This window comes from Leucoraja erinacea, chromosome 43 (assembly GCF_028641065.1).
Source record: "Leucoraja erinacea ecotype New England chromosome 43, Leri_hhj_1, whole genome shotgun sequence".
Taxonomy (NCBI): domain Eukaryota; kingdom Metazoa; phylum Chordata; class Chondrichthyes; order Rajiformes; family Rajidae; genus Leucoraja; species Leucoraja erinaceus.
Genome location: NC_073419.1, coordinates 1,183,234 through 1,199,658, shown reverse-complemented (window position 1 = coordinate 1,199,658; position 16,425 = coordinate 1,183,234). Strand labels below are relative to the sequence as shown.

The window sequence follows — 16,425 nt, the reverse complement described above, 5'->3', positions numbered from 1 at the left end:
GTACTGCGTGTCTCATGAACTGAAGGCCCCAAGTTCAATTATCAGAGAAGGCATTGCTGCTTCCAATTTTATGCCTCTATTCCCTCACTCTTATAAGCAGGATTTATATATCTTGCAAACTGCATCCCAATAAATTCTTTATTGCCCCTCATTATCTCTGCAAGATACTCTACAGTGAGATTGGGTGGAAAGCTTGCTGAAGACTGCCATAATTCTGCTGCTTGTCCACTTCCTGGGACATGGCCAATGCTTTGTTGCCATTGACTACACCCAAACCGAGCCCTGATCTTCAGCAGCACAGAGATCTGGAGGCAAAAGGTGTGGGAGCGAATCCAAACTTGTGCAGGTGAGATGAGTGAGGGACCTGCATACGATGACATGCTGAGTGTGAATGTACAGCAGAGAGCTCTTTCTGATTGACAGATAACTTAAAATGGCTTCTAAGTGGGGGTGAGACTCTTAACATGAGTCAGTTCTGGACAGAGACATTTATTGTGGAAGACAATCTACCATGCACAGACTGCATACTGAGACCTGAAGAGATGTCCCAGTTCTTACTGGTATCCAGTTGGCCTCCGCAAGGAAAAGGACCCAACTTGAATCCCTTGCTGCATCATCAAGGTGAGTCGGTCCTAAACTTGTTCCAGTAACCAGTTTATGCACCTTGGGTAATGGAACAACATTTTTCCATTCTGACCTTGGCTGGGACAACATTGGGCATCATCAGTTGAAGGGTCATCCAGCCCTTGGCATCAATTGATCCGCACCTCCATGGTCAATGTCCTTTCCCCCCATAGTGTACAGCGTTATGCATGTTTTACTGACAGGAAGAAAGGAAAAGAAAGGCAGCTATTTTGTTCAAAGGTCCCAATTGACTTGCCAATTCAGTCGTTTTCACAGAGCCCAGTTGTCGTACCTTCACAACAAACCAGCTCCTATTTCGTGACTCTTTGCTGCTCACCTCCTGCTGCTCCCAGCCTAGTGTACCAGCTGATGCTGCCACACTGTGGCATCAGGAACCAGAGATTCTGCTCACAGCTAGAGAAACTGATGCAAAGGGTAATGAATCTGACCAGCGACCAGAAATTGCAGGATTATCTCCGCACTGGAAAATCTACTTGCACCCATGTGTTTGATCCCAGCATGTGCACTGATTGGTCAGGGGATCGGGATGTTATCACCGTAAGTGCCTTCTTAGCGCAGTAGGCAGCGCGTCAGTCTCATAATCTGAAGGTCCTGAGTTCAATCCTCAGAGAAGGCAATGATTGTTCTATTTTAATGTTTCTGTTCCCTCACTCCTATAAGCAAAACATTTGACAAGTCTTATGTCCCCCGCAGCAGAGTTAATATTTTGTTGCCTCTCATCCTCACTCAATATCATGCAGATATCAAGCAAAAGTTTGGATTGCAAACTCAAAGGTGGACGTCATAATATTGCAGCTCGATCGAAGAGAGGAATGGAGAATAGAAACTCTTAGCTCACACCCTCTTCACCTGTTGAATACTCGAGGCCATAAGTGAATAATCCCACACCTGTTATGCTTTTCCTATTGTTTACCTTGCAACTGGCTTCGAAACAGGGATTGAGGGATTGAAGTGCATTCTGGACAGTGCTATGCAAATCCAATTATAGAAGACAAACTGGCTGGTACAGACTGCCTATTGAGACCTTAATAGGTATCCCTGGTTGTAGTGGTATCCAGTTGGTGACCATGAGGAAAGAGCGCCACATTTAATCTCATCAAACAGCATAGTCATGGTGAGTCGGTCCCAAACTTATTCCAGCAATTGCATAATGGAATAACATTCTTCCATTCTTCCCTTTGTTTAGCCAACATATAAAATTCTTAGAGGATTGGACAGGCTAGAAGCAGGAAAAAATTCCCCGATGTTGGGGAGGTCCAGAACCAGGGGTCACAGTTTAAGGATAAGGGTGGATAGAACGATTAAAACGGAGATGAGGAAAATTTTTTTCACTGAGAGAGTTATGAATCTGTGGAATTTTCTGTCACAGAAGGCAGTGGGGGGCAATTCACTGGATGTTTTCAAGAGAGAGTTCAATTTAGCTCTTTGGTCTAAGGGAATCGAGAGATATGGGGAAAAAGCCGGAACGAGGTACTGATTTTGGATGATCAGCCAAGATCATATTGAATGATGGTTTAAAGAGCTGAATGGCACACTGCTGCACATATTTTCTATCTTCTAATTTTCTATTTTCTAACATTGGGCCTCATCAGTTGAAGGTTCATCCTGTACTTAACATCAATTGACCGGCTCCTCTATGGTCACTATCCTCCCCATTGTGCATGATGTTATTGCTGAATGGAGAAAAGGAAAAGCAGTTCTTTTATTCCAAGGATAAATTTACATCCCATCCCCCACACTCAATTGTCATCAATTGACCTATGATCAGAAATTGCAGGATTGTCTAACTGGTCTGATAACCTGCTTGCACTCCTGCATTTGACCCTATCTACATCCCCTGCCAGGTCACGAAATATGAATGTGCCTTCTTAGCGCAGTAGGCAGCGCGTCAGTCTCATAATCTGAAGGTCCTGAGTTCGATCCTCAGAGAAGGCAATGATTGTTTTATTTTTATGTTTTTATCCCTTCACATCTATAAACAGAACCATCCACATGTGTTGCATCCTGCAGCATAATACTCACTCAAAAGCATCATGCTCAGATATCGAGCAGAATTTGGGTTTCAAACTCACAGGTGGATATCATATTGTAGCTCCATCAAATAAGGAATGGACTGTCATCCCGCACTCCTTAACCTGTTGAAAAAGTACTCTACCCAATGATCCCCACATCTGTTAGGCTCGCCCTATCGTTTATCTTAAATACCTCTTCAGTATAGATCCAGATGTTGTTGCATGTGAAGGCAAAAGTTCAGTTTGGGTCAAACGATCATGGTCGTAAGTAGACAAAAATGCTGGAGAAACTCTATGGAGCGAAGGAATAGGCGACGTTTCGGGTTGAGACCCTTCTTCAGACTGATGTGTGGGGGGGGGGAGAAGAAATGAAGAGGCAGACAGTAGGCTGTGGGAGAGCTGGGAAGGGGAGGTTTTTCCAGCATCTGCAGTTCTTTCTTAAACATAAGGTTATACGTGATAGGAGCAGAGTTAGGCCATTTGGCCCATCAAATCTACTCCGCCATTCAATCATGGCTGATCTATCTCTACCATCTAACTAAATTCTCCTGCCTTCTCCCCATATCCCCTGACACCCATACTAATCAAGAATCTATCTGCCTTAAAAATATCCATTGTCTTGGCCACCGCAGCCTTCTTATCATATGTAAACCCATGCATTCCTGTGATCATTCTTGTAAACCACCAATGGTCCCTCTCCAGAGCCAGCACATCCTTCCTCATATATGGTACCCAAAATTGCTCAGATATGGTACCCAAAATCGAACTTATGCCGCTGAGATGAGTGAGGGCCAGTAGACGACATGCTGAGTGTGAAGTTGCAACTGAGAGCACAATCTGATTGACTGTTGACGTAAAGGCCTTCTAAGCAGGGACTGAAGCTCTTAACACTGAAGTGCAATCTGGACAGTGTTGCGCAAATGCAATTGAAGACAATCTGCCTGGCATAGGCTGCCTACTGAGGCCTGAAGAAGTGTCTCGGTCCTAGTGATATCTAGTTGGTCTCCACAAGGAAAGAGAGCTAACTTAAATCACTTGCTCATCAAGTCAAGGTGAGTTGGTCTCAATGTTGTTCCAGCACCAGTTTCTGCCCTTGGCCTACAAACCTGTACGTCTTTGGAGTGTGGGAGGAAACCAAAGATCTCAGAGAAAACCCACGCAAGTCTCGGGGAGAACCTACAAACTTCGTACAGACAGCACCCGCAGTCAGGTCTCCGGCGCTGCATTCGCTGTAACGCAGCAACTCTACCGCTGCACCACCGTGACCACGAGACTGCGAGTCAAGTGTAAGGGAAACGAGACATATAGATGATGATATAGAGAGATTTAAAACAAATGAATGATAGGCAAAATTGGAGGAAAGGTAAAGCAGCCCTTTTGTTCCAAGGACCCAAGAACAAATTTACTTTCCATTTCAGTAGTCCTTCCCAGAACACAGCTGCCGAATCTTCGCAACAAGGGAGCTCTTAATTAATGACACTTTGTTGCACACCTATAGCTGCTTCCCACCTGGTGTTCCATCTGATGGCATCAAGAACCAAATATATTCTGTTTAGTTTGGGAACCTGATGCAATGACTAATGAATCTGACCAATGATCAGAAATTGCAGAAATTCCTTTCCTCACCCCATCTTTGCAGTCTGTAAAAATCAACACAATGCAAAAATAATTTCAACCCGTCGTTCTTCTGCTCCTCTGAACAGTGATTTTAACTTGTGGTCCATTCCCCATGTCACTCCTTCTCATATCCACCCATATTATACTGTATTGGAGAAATTCAAGGAAGGATTCGTCTGGAAGTGCACAGAGAACGAAAGTGTTTCTGATGCTTATCTGATCTTGATTACCCCACCATTACATAGCAAGACACTCAGTAGTGAAAGAGGGCCTAAGGCCAAGCTGAAGGCTGCTGATCTTGGATGCACCCCCCAACCTCATTAGTTGCAACTGGCCATTCTAACATCCATATGCAAGGTGACCCATTCAATAGAGGAATTAAAACCCTACATGTGGCGTGCAAAAAGTATGCAAAAGCTACCCACCCCATCTAACATTATTTTGTACATAATGTGTCCAATAAGCCTGCACTTGGCATTTCAAAGACTTGGCTTAGGCGTATGACCAGAAATTCATTGGTTGGAAGCATGTTGTTCAGACTTTGCTGATCTCTATGTATGTATGTATGTATGTATGTATGTATGTATGTATGTATGTATGTATGTATGTATGCACATTGGAATCAGGTAATCAGTTCTTATGACCTCATTACAAGAAGGATGTTAAGGCTGAAACGGTTTACCAGAATGCTGCTTGCATTTGAGCATATTAGCTATAAGTAGAGGTTGAACAAACCTGGATTGTCTTCTGAAGCATCAGAGGTTGAGGGGTGACCTGATAGAAGTATATCAAACTATAAAAGCCATAGGTAGGTAGACATTCCCAGAACAATGGTGCTTTTATTGTCATATGCGAAATGCTAACACAGTGAAATTCTTTCTCGTACAAACAGTCCAGTGGAATATTGCCATACCCACCCCCCCCATCCTCGATTAGCAAGTGTATAGAAATAGTCTACGGTGCCTGCATGCAACGGACGCAATGTTTTGGTGCCATTTTTGAAGTCCACTCTCCAGTTCTTATGAGTGGTGCCTGTTCCAGGCAAGTTCCAGGCTGTTTTGGGCCTCCGGCCATTTCCTTCCTTGGACACCACACCCCACTCTTCGCCCGTCCACCTTTGTTTCCCAGGGTGCCTCCCACAGCCAACCACGATGGTAGGCCCGACCCCGGTTCCCTCCTCTCTTACCGGCCTCAACCCCAGCACCGTCATCACCAGCTCCCTCTTCTGATTTTTGTGGGATGAGCCGGAATCGGCTCAGCGAGTTCCCCCTTCCAGGCCATGAGTCCAATGTGGAAATATCAAAAACTAGAGGGCATAGTTTAAGGTGAGAGAACGGGTTTTGGCGGCGTGACTCAACCGTTGCAGCAGCCCCTACAGCCTGTCTAGTCTTTTTTTTTCTTTTTTGTCTAGTTAAATGTAGTGTTGGTGTTTTTTAATACTGGTTTTAAATGTGTATATGTGGGGGGCGGGGAGGGGGAACTGTTTAAAATCTCTTCCCTGTCCAGGAGACCCGACCTTTTCCCTGTCGGTTCTCCGTTGTCTTTGGGGCCTAGCACCGTGGAGTGGCCTCCAACCTGAACGACCCGGGGGCTCGGGAGACTGCTGAGCTGCGGACTACTCACCATCATGGGGCTGGCCAGCCTTGGAGCGTGGGGAGCGGTGGTGACTCGCTGCTGCGACTCGACTCCTGGGGCTCGGAGGCTCCAGCAACGCAGCCGCAGGTCCGGTGGACTGGGACATCGGGAGCTCGCGGGTCCGGGGGGAGGAGACCGCTTCCCGGAGCTCCCGCAACGCGACTTCTCCAGCCCATGTCGCGGGGTTGGAACGACCCGGAGCGGGGCCGTACATCGCGCGGTACGGCTTCATGGCCGTGGGACATTACAGCGCCCGCCGGGGGCTCCAACATTGTGACTTTTAGACCGGGAGCGGGGCCGTAAATCGCCCGGACGGCCTAAAATGGCTGTGGGACTTATCATCGCCCGCCTGGGGCTTGGACATCGGGAGAGAAATGGAGAACAGGGGAGAGAAAAGACTTTGCCTTCCATCACAGTGGGTTCACTGTGATGGATGTTTGTGTGAATTAAATTGTGTGTATGTCTGTAGGAAATTGTCTTTGTATGGCTGTGGAAACGGAATTTTGTTTGAGCCTCACTGAGGCTCAAATGACAATAAATATTGTATTGTATTGTTAAAGATTTGCTGGGTGTTTGTGGTTTACAGAGTAGTGGGTGCCTGGAATGTACTGCCATGGTGGTGGTAGAGGCAGATACAATTGTGGAATCCAAGAGGCTTTTAGGTAGGCACATAGATAGGGAGGGATATGGATCATGTGCAGGTAGAAGAGATTAGTTTACTGACACAAACATTGCGTGTCAAGAAGACAAGAAACTGCAGGTGCTGGAATCATGATCACAACAAATTACTGGCGGAACTTATCTTAAATATATTAAAATCCAGTGATACCCCCACCCGAAGGGAGGAAGCAAGGATCAATCGATCAAAGGTCAGCGATCCTGGCACATCCGGGGAGGCAGTGAGCACTGACAGCATCGATGGCACCAACCTTGATGGCCTGAAGAAGGGCCGCCGAGTCTGCTCTACCATTCATTCCCAGCAGATCCTTTCTCCCCTCTCAAGCTCGTTATCCTCCTGCCTTCACCCCGTAACTATTGATGCCCATCCCAATCAAGAACCTTCCAATCACCGCTTTAAAAATTACCGAATGGCATCGCCTCCAAAGCCATCTGTGCATTTGTGGCTCTGTGCATTTACCCTATCTATATATACCCTATCTATATGTGCATGTACCATATTATATATACCATATATATATATATATATATATATATACACGTCGATATATACGCTATCTATATGTGTATTCACGCTATTTATATATACCCTATCTATACGTGCATGTACTATATTATATATACCCTACATATATATACCCTACCTATTACCTTCGCCATGAAGATGACATGTGCATATACCTTTAACATAGTGACCTCACCACTACTAACCACTCCCCACATTGATCAAGAAGGTTGTAATTATACTTGCGATGTGGGGAGGTCACTATGTTAAAGGTTCAAGCACATGTCATCTACATAGATTATATATATATATATATATATATATATATATATATATATAAACACACACACACTATATACACACTATCGATATATACACTATCTATATGTGTATTCACCCTATTTATATATACCCTATATATACCCTATCTATATGTGCATGCACTCCATTCTCGTGATTTTATACACCTCTGTAAGATCGCCCGTCAGCATTATTTATTTGATGTAAAAATAAATTCCAGGTGAACCTCCCGCTCTGCCTGCTGACTTACTGAGGGGACGAAGCCCTCTCGCCATCGATGTCTTCCACCGACCTTCACCGAGGCGATGCCGACCGTCGACTTAGGTGATGTCGACTGAGGCGATACTGCCCGTGCACTGAAGAAGGGTGTCTCGAACCGAAACGTCACCCATTCCTTCTCTCCGGAGATGCAGCGTGTCCCGCTGAGTTACTCGGGCTTTTTTTGTGTGTCGACTGAGGCGATAGATACCGAACCGACCGCCGACTGAGGCGACGCTGGACGCCAGCCCGCCAAATCCCGCGCAAACGCCCGCGCGCCACAGTCACACTCACGTGCTCAGCGCCGTTAAATTCAAAAAAGATTTATTTCAATTATGACAATTTTTCCATTTCTGACTCTCGGATCAAACAACAAAACACGGGCGCGATTTTTTTTTTTTCCAAAGACCCAGGACAAGAAAAAACGAATGTAAATCACATCATTGAAATGCAACGCATGGTATGGTTCAGTTGAAGCCAAGGAAGGGGAGTCACGGTTCAGGTTTGTTTTGTTTTGGTGTTTTATGTATTATTTTTTTTTTGCCAAGAAGGGTGTTTCTTGTAGTTATCTCTCTTTACATATATATATCCATATAAAATACATCAAAGCATGCTAGGCGTTCCATAAGGCGGGGACGAAACAAATGTAAAATATATATATTTAAAAAAACCACCACCAGACGATTGTTAGCCGTGGGTTTAGATCATGTTGTTCTGCAGCGAGTTTACCTCGGCGTTCGCGCTGTCCTTGTTGTCGTGCTTTGGCGTCCAATTGTTCTGCACGTTCAATGACTCGTCGTCTTTCGGGCAGGTTTTCACTGACTCGTGGATTTTATTCTGTCCGTTCACGTCGTCCTTGGAGATGGAATTGGTGCCAAACGGGAGGGGTGGGGGGGGGAACCCAAAAGCCACAGAGAGAGGAAAATAAAATAAAATACAACGTCGTCAAACATTGAAGTCTACCTGGGAATAAAAATGCAATATCGGGCAGGAGAATGCGGATCATCCACCTAATCACCATGCATTTGGCAAATTACTTTCTTAATCCAGTGAGAAAAAAATGGCTCCAGATACTTTATGTTAAAGCAGTACTGGTAAACTCTGATCAATGCATCTCTCAAAGAAAGTGAGAAAAATTGGGTCTACATATTTCATGTTAAAGCAGTACAGGTAGACTCTGGTGCCAGAACATCATGAGAGGAATAGATCGAGTAGATGCACAGTTTCTTGCCCAGAGTAGATGAATCGAGGACCAGAGGACATACAGTAGGTTTAAGGTGAAGGGGAAAAGATTTAATAGGAATCTGAGGGGTAATTTGTTCACACAAAGGGTGGTGGGTGTATGGAACAAGCTGCCAGAGGAGGTAGTTGAGGCCGGGACTATCCCAACATTTAATCTTCTTCTTGCATATGGCGTGCACAGCCTAAAGTTGTAGGACAACTTGTTCTATTTGATCTTATTTGATTGTGCACGGCAGGTTGATTGCATTCAGGGCGGACCACGTGAAGGTTGCAATCTCCCCCTCCCCCCCAAAAAAATTTAAGAAACAGTTAGACAGGTATATGGATAGGACAGGTTTGGAGGGATATGGACCAAGCAGGCAGGTCAGACTAGTGTAGCTGGGACATGTTGATTGATATGGGCAAGTTGTGTCAAAGGTCCTGTTTCCACGCTGTATGGCTCTATGACCCTGATAAATGCATCTCTCAGAGAAAATGAGAAAATTTGGGTCCAAATAATTTATGCTAAAGCAGTACTAGCAAATTCTGATAAATATATCTCTTGGTTGTCCCATCGGGCTTCATAGGGTAAAGGTAGGGCAGAAAAGGCAATTGTTACAATACAATTCAACACATCAAAGGTGGTTAAAATACAGTCCCGCCCATCAGATTTCATGCAGAGAGAAGTAAAGGTTAGTATTATAAACTGCAGTGGAACAGGAAGACTGTAGAAAAACTGCATGTTCAGGCAATGGGAGTGAATGGAAATACATATTTTTCATTTACAATTCAGCACAATTGTACCGGATAAGAAATGGTTTGCTCTTTTGGAATTCCAATCAATAGAAATGATTAGGAATTGATTGCTTTGATGTGACAATGTACAATTAAATTAGATAAGAAGGGTCTATTCCATTAGTTTTAACCTTAAAGATCTAATCTATTTGAATTCCACACAATGCCAGGCACTGCGGAGTGATTTGAAACCTTGGCAAAACTGATAAATACATCACTAAGTTCCAAACATGCTCATATTCTGTAGAGTAGGGAAGGGAATAGTTACAACTCATCAGGGCTGGATTAAGTATAGACCCATCAATCAAATCCACGAAGAGAGAAATACACGATTATTATGAAGACAGACACAAAATTCTGGAGTAACTCAGCGGGTCAGGCAGCATCTCTGGAGAAAAGGAATAGGTGACGTTTCGGGTCGAGATCCTTCTTCAGAACGACTCGAAATGTCACCTATTCCTTTTCTCCAGAGATGCTGTCTGACCCGCTGAGTTACTCCAGCATTTTATGTCTATCTCCGGTTTAAACGAGCATCTGCATGCAGGTCCTTCCTACACGATTATTCCTACACAAGGTAACTTCCTGTTACTGCAGTTTAACAGGAAGAATGTAGAAAAATGGAAGTTGTGTTAATGCAATGAGAGTGAATGGAAAGAATGCCGATCATTTACTATTCAATACAATTGCATTGAGTTGGATCTGGTTTATTCCTTTGGAATTCTAGTTAATGGAAATGATTAAGAATTGGTTGCTTAAGTGTGACAATGGACAATAAGATTAGATAAGAAGGATCTTTTCCATCAATTTCCATTAGTTTTAATCTTGACTGACCACTGGGTGACGCCGTGAGAGGCAGCCTCGCCAAAAGCCCGTCTTGTCGCGTTTTCTTCTTTGTTGTTTTTAGTCTGTTTTATTTGTATGGTTTAGTTGATCTTTATGTAGGGGGGGGGGGGAACTTTTTTTCAATCTCTTTCTTCAATGGAGATATACGACTTTTTCCGTGCCATATCTCCATCCGCACTGTGGCCTAATATCGTGGAGCTGGCTGTCCCTTTGTTAGGGATTGGCTTCGGGAACTCCAGCTGCAGGAGCTTCGACCGCCCAATCTCTGCAGCATCAATCGCCCCATTGCGGGGGCTTAGATCGCCGACTGCAGGAGCTTTGATTGCCCCGACTGCGGATGTTTTGGTCACCCTGACCACGCGGGAAAAGGAGGAAGAAGGTAAATGTGATTTGCCTTCCATCACAGCGAGGAGTGCGAGGTCACCAAAGGCAAGATGGATGCTGCCTGCGCTGGTGGGTACTCGCAGGGATTGCCGTGAGTCTGGTGGTCTCGATGTTCCGGGAGCTTCCTGGAGTCTGGTGCGAGTGCGGATGGCTTTCTGACTGTTCAGGTGGACAGGGACTACAGAGAGAGCGAGAAGCGGACGGTGCAACACTGGTCACATCATAGTGGAGCGTGTGTGTGGTCCGGACATTGGACTGATGGCTGTGGGTCTCCGCTTTTGCTGTGTGCCTAGTGATTCTCACATGCCGCTGTGGTGGCTGTTTATGTTTAATTTCTATGTTATTTTGTATTTTGGTGATTTTTTTTGTATGATTGAATGGTAAATCCAATTTCACTGTACCTTGGGGTACATATGACAATAAACAGCTATTCAACTATTCATTAAAGATTGTATCCAATTGAATTCTACACAATGCCAGTCAATGAGGAAAAAATTGGAACTTTTCTCCATCCATAGCTATCATTTCTTACACAATGCAGTCAATGGAAAGTAGTTTACTCCATCTAAATCTAGAATGGAAGTGAATCAATATGAGTTCATTCATTCAAATTCCACACAGTGGTAAGCAACTTATTCCAGTGCTGGAGTACCAGATAAAATTGGTTGAGATTTGTGTTTGCCTGGACTGCAGCAGCAGATATTCTTTTAATATGACTACAATTAAGCTAACAGATCTAATTACAGTTAACCAACAAAAAGGGTATGCCATCAACAACATTTCATTTTGATCAATTTTCATCCAATTGTGGGAATATTTAGTATTCAATGACCATTATGTCCTATTAACAAAGGACAAACATAGGTCAAAATGAATCGTTCACTAGCCTGCAGGCTGTTACATTCAGTAGATCAATACCTTTTAAGTTGTGCATCTAAAACACAGAAAATAGAAAAAAAAAAAATGTAAAAGAAAAATTAGTTCACAGACGGCCATTTGAGCCATCGAGAAAGAGCTGTCAGCTTAATCCCACCTTCCAGAAAAAGGCCAATAGCTCTGTGGGTTGTGCCTCTTCAAATACATATCCAAGTAGGTTTTACTTGTGTATTAATTGCTTCTGTTGCTAGCTCTCTTTCAGCAAGTGAGTTTCCTGTCATCATATGCATATCTTTTTCAGCCTCTTTGACGACTCTTCAAATGGAAATAGGTCTTTTCAATTTGTTCTAAGTTGAATCATGGAATTGTACAGCACAGATATGGGTAATGGGAATTGTACAGATGTAGGCAAATCGGTCTGACACGTATGGCATCTGGGTTGCCATGGATGATTTCACGGTACGACTAGGCCATTGGCGGAAAGCCCGGGGGGGGCCATGAGGGACTTGGCCCCTCCATGTTTTCAGAGGTGGGGAACGGTCCCCCTCACGTTACAAGCTTTAAATCTAATTCAGGGCGCAAGGCTGAAGCTTCCGATGCCTCGCGTGTGTGCGTGAGTGTGTACATGCGCGCGTGGCCGCCAAGAAATTGTGTCCCCCCTGACCCTCGGTCCCCTCTATGCTTTGAAAGCAGTTTCCGTCTCTGCTCTAGGCACAAACTTCTTAGTTTAGTCGCATCATAGCCTTATACTGTTGCATTAAGACTAACAAATTGAAGTGGAGGAGGCCCAAATTGGCTGTGACATATCTGTGAAATAAATTGTATGTTTTCTTCTGAAGGAAAAATGATCACTTGGGATAATGGTATCACAAAATCCAAAACCGATCAGCTAATGTTTTTGATGGAAGATAACCAGCCATCCATATCGGATTTCATCTATCTGTCCCTGGTCCCTCACCAAAGATTGGCTTCTGAAATGCCTTTTGAAGCCACAGTTGCTTGAAGCTGTTAAACACCATACGACACTACCACCAACCTTAGAGCAACCAGTTATGGATAATAATGCTGACCTTGCCAGTGTTACCCATATCCTTAAAAAAAATAACATAAATCGAGACATTTCAGAAAGTTCTACATTTTTGTTAGTCTATTTCTAAAGCAAATATAGATGTCCAGGACAGACCCACTCCATTGTGTCCATTTACACTGGCCAATATCATATGAACATATCCTACAATTTAATTATCATTTAAGAGAGAAAGCTTCTACTGCTTTAGCGAGATTTAATTTCTCCAAATTCTCAGATTTCTAAAAGTGTTAAAGAAAAAGGCAATTTTTTGCTCCAGGCTCTACATCTAGATAACATTCAAGCAGAGTTTACCTGACATATAATACCATCATAGTAAGCCAACGCACGGGCATGAGGTAAAAGATTAGATGAAGTGGTGCATAATTCTCTTACATTTGCCTGGGAGCCTTCGGCAATGGTGGAGAGAGAAAAATTGTCATTGTGTTGTTCCAGCTGAGGCCTGTATTTGCTGAAAAACATAGAAAATCTCATTCAATGCGTTGCATTTCTGTAAGTACCCTGATGGACAGCCACACTATTTCACCTAATATAAAAGAAAGTAGAAAATCCTGTAAAAACTCAGCAGGTTAGACAGACAGCATCTGTGAGAAGAGAACCATGTTAGTGTTTCAGGTTGAAGAGATTTGTCAGAACTGAAAAGAAGATGTTGCCAGGACTCAAGGGGTTGAGCTTTATCCTTTGGAGTTCAGGAGGCTGAGAGGTGATCTTCCATGGTCATTAGAATCATGAGGGCAATGCACAGAGTCTTTTTCCCCAGAGTAGGGGAATCATGAACTCGAGGGGATAGGTTCAAATTGAGTGGGGAAATGATTAATAGGAACCTGAGTGGCAACTTTTTCACACAATGGGAGGTGGATATACAGAACAATCTGCCAGAGAAAGAAGTTGAAACAAGTACGATAACTGACTTTAGATAGATATATGTATTAATAAAGGTTTAGAGGGATATGGGGCATATGGGACCAGCTTAGATGGGGCATCTTGGTTGGCATGGGCGAGTTGGGCCAAAGGGCCTGATTCCATACTATATGACTCTACGACGCGAAGAGAAAAATACAAGTTATTTTTAAGTTGCGGCTGGTGAGGAAATGGAAAGGACAAAGGGGAATATCTCCAGTCGGGAGCGCCACAGTTGTTGTGGTGATATGCTTCTGATGAACCTAGTTGCTAAATTAATAAAGTCACTGAGAGATAAAAGAAATACACAAGAGAACATATAAACGTTACCTGATACTGCCTGGAAGGCAGCCACGTGGACAAGCAAAAGATACAATTCCATTCAAATTTATACTTGGCCTCATTGGAAGAGGGCATCATTCACTTTAATTCTCTGCCCCACTTCCACTCTGATCTCTCCGCCATAGACTGAAAGATCAGAATGAAAGTGGGGCAGAGAATTAAAGTGAGTGGCATTCTGTGCTGACCCCACAGAAGTCACCTGGCCTGCATTATTTTTCTCCAGTGTCGAGGACTTCATATTGTGAATCTCGAGTTCAGTACATTGGTGAAAATTCAGGTGAATCATTGCATCGCCTGGAAGGATAGTTTGAAGGATGGTGAAAGTGGTAAGAGGTCAGGTTTTGCATCTCCTGTAGTTGCAAGGGAGAGTTATAACAAGGAACAGAGTTACAGGAGCAGCATTTCTTCTTTCTCGAGGCACACTTGGGTCAGTACTTAAGTCAATATGTTAGGGTAATTTGCTTTCTCTTTTTGTATCAGATTGGTCAGTTCTGTTGCAGGGGATCTATCTGTAATATTATGTCAGGTTTTTCTCTCTCCACTACAACAGTGCCATTTAAGCAACTTTTATAAATGCACATGGACAGGAAGGGAATGGAGGAATATTGATCACATGCAGGCAAAGGAGATAAGTTTAACCTGGCATAATGTTCAGCACAGACATTGTGGCTGAAGGGCCTGTTCATGTGCATTACTGTTCTATGTATCTATGAACAGTTATCAAAGGATTCATCACATTATATGAAATGATATTCTGATTTCCTGTAAGGTCATTTTTTCAGACAGACAATGATAACTCCTGTGTATGTAAAGACAAAGACTGCAAGGCTAGTATGATGAGTTTTAATGCTCTTGGGCTGGCAAAGGCACTGTCCCCCGACTAGTCTGAAGAAGGGTCTTGACCCGAAATGTCACCCATTCCTTCTCTCCAGAGATGCTGCCTGTCCCGCTGAGTTACTCCGGCTTTTTGTGTCTGAAGAGATAAATCTGTGGGGATTCTTTTTATTAATGGAGGACCATCAAACTGCCTGGATTGGCCAGGGTCTCACAGACCATTATCTTGTGTCACAAACAAAGGAGGGATATTTGAAATTCAACGCGCAAGGATGCATAAGTGGACCCCAGCATGAATCGATCAGGCAGATTTTAACTTTGTGGAATCCTGTTAAAAAAGTAATTGGATGTCAATAGAAATAAGACTTGAAAGATGTGGAACAATTCATTAATGTCGACTTTGTACCCCAACCACACATGCAAACTCTGGTCAACCTTGCAGGAGCAAAGGGAAAATCCTGAACATAGGAAAGCCAGCTTAGTTTCAGGTTTGTTAAGATTCTGGAATGCAAGGCGAGTCTCATTGCTAAACACATCGCTTCCAGCTGTCCCTGGTGCTGATTCAGTATGTGGGTGAGGTAGCCAATCACAGCAGGTTCTTCAAAACATCACAGAATCTCTGGCAGCCTCACCGAGTTGTGACCTGCTCAGAAAGGTCTTTCTTCACTGAATCTGTGCAAATGCAAATGAATCACTGTGTCAAGCTGTCCCGTTTCCATTATTGGGAGAGAGGGGGCTGTGTAAAGGTTTTCTAAAGCTGTTTTTCTGCATGAATACTTGTTGCTGCCTCCCTTTTAAATTTATTCAGAGGGCCTTACCATCACTTTACTGAAAGGCTAACCCAGGTTCTTTTAGCAAATTCTCTGCCACATAATTTTTCACCACTGCTGTTTCCAGTTGGGAGCTGCATAAATAAAGTATATATGTTGAAGATGCTAGTGTAGTCAAACTCACAGTGCTAACAGTGGATCCCTGTTATGAGCAATCATAACTGAGATAACGAATTGAAGTTTTAATCAAAAAGGATTTAACAAAATAACCTAAAGCTGAAAAAGCCTCTTCCTGTTATTATTAATGTGATTACAGAATCAGTGGAGTTACTCGTGTATTTTTATACACACACACACACGTCAATGTAGTGGCGATAGAATTCGGGGATAGGGCCAGTGTACGCCAGGAACAGTGATTGTTCGACGTACCCTACAAAGAGGCAGGCATAGCTAGGGCCCATGCGAGCGCCCATAGCTGCGCCTTGGATTTGGAGGATGTGGGAGTGGTCGAATAAGTTGTTGAGTGTAAGGACTAGCTCTGCTAGGCAGAGGAGAGTATTGGTAGTCGGAAATTGGGTGGGTCTGCGGTCGAGGAAGAAACGGTGGGCTTTAAGACATTCCTGGTGGGGGATGGAGGTATAGAGTGACTGGAAAAGGTATGTACATGTCTGCCTGCAACTTCAATGTCTTCATCATAACCAATCCCCAAAAGTTTTTTGTCAA

At 43.7% G+C, this 16,425-nt stretch overlaps 1 protein-coding gene and 2 non-coding genes across 3 annotated transcripts in view; 2 read left to right on the top strand and 1 right to left on the bottom strand.

Moving 5' to 3' along the window:
- Positions 1-1,188: 1,188 nt before the first annotated feature.
- On the top strand, positions 1,189-1,261 carry trnam-cau (transfer RNA methionine (anticodon CAU)). The gene has a single exon. It is a non-coding gene; the product is annotated as a tRNA-Met (tRNA).
- Positions 1,262-2,507: 1,246 nt separating this feature from the next.
- trnam-cau (transfer RNA methionine (anticodon CAU)) lies at positions 2,508-2,580 on the top strand. Its single transcript has one exon. It is a non-coding gene; the product is annotated as a tRNA-Met (tRNA).
- Positions 2,581-7,934: 5,354 nt separating this feature from the next.
- The window catches only part of LOC129714869 (uncharacterized), a 74,343-nt gene continuing 65,852 nt past the window's right edge, over positions 7,935-16,425 (bottom strand). Inside the window, exons 4-5 of the mRNA XM_055664707.1 lie at positions 13,232-13,307; positions 7,935-8,505 (exon numbers count right to left, since the gene is read on the bottom strand). Coding sequence (XP_055520682.1) covers positions 8,350-8,505; positions 13,232-13,307 — 232 coding nt within the window. The 3' untranslated portion in view covers positions 7,935-8,349. The remainder of the gene's footprint in view (positions 8,506-13,231; positions 13,308-16,425) is intronic.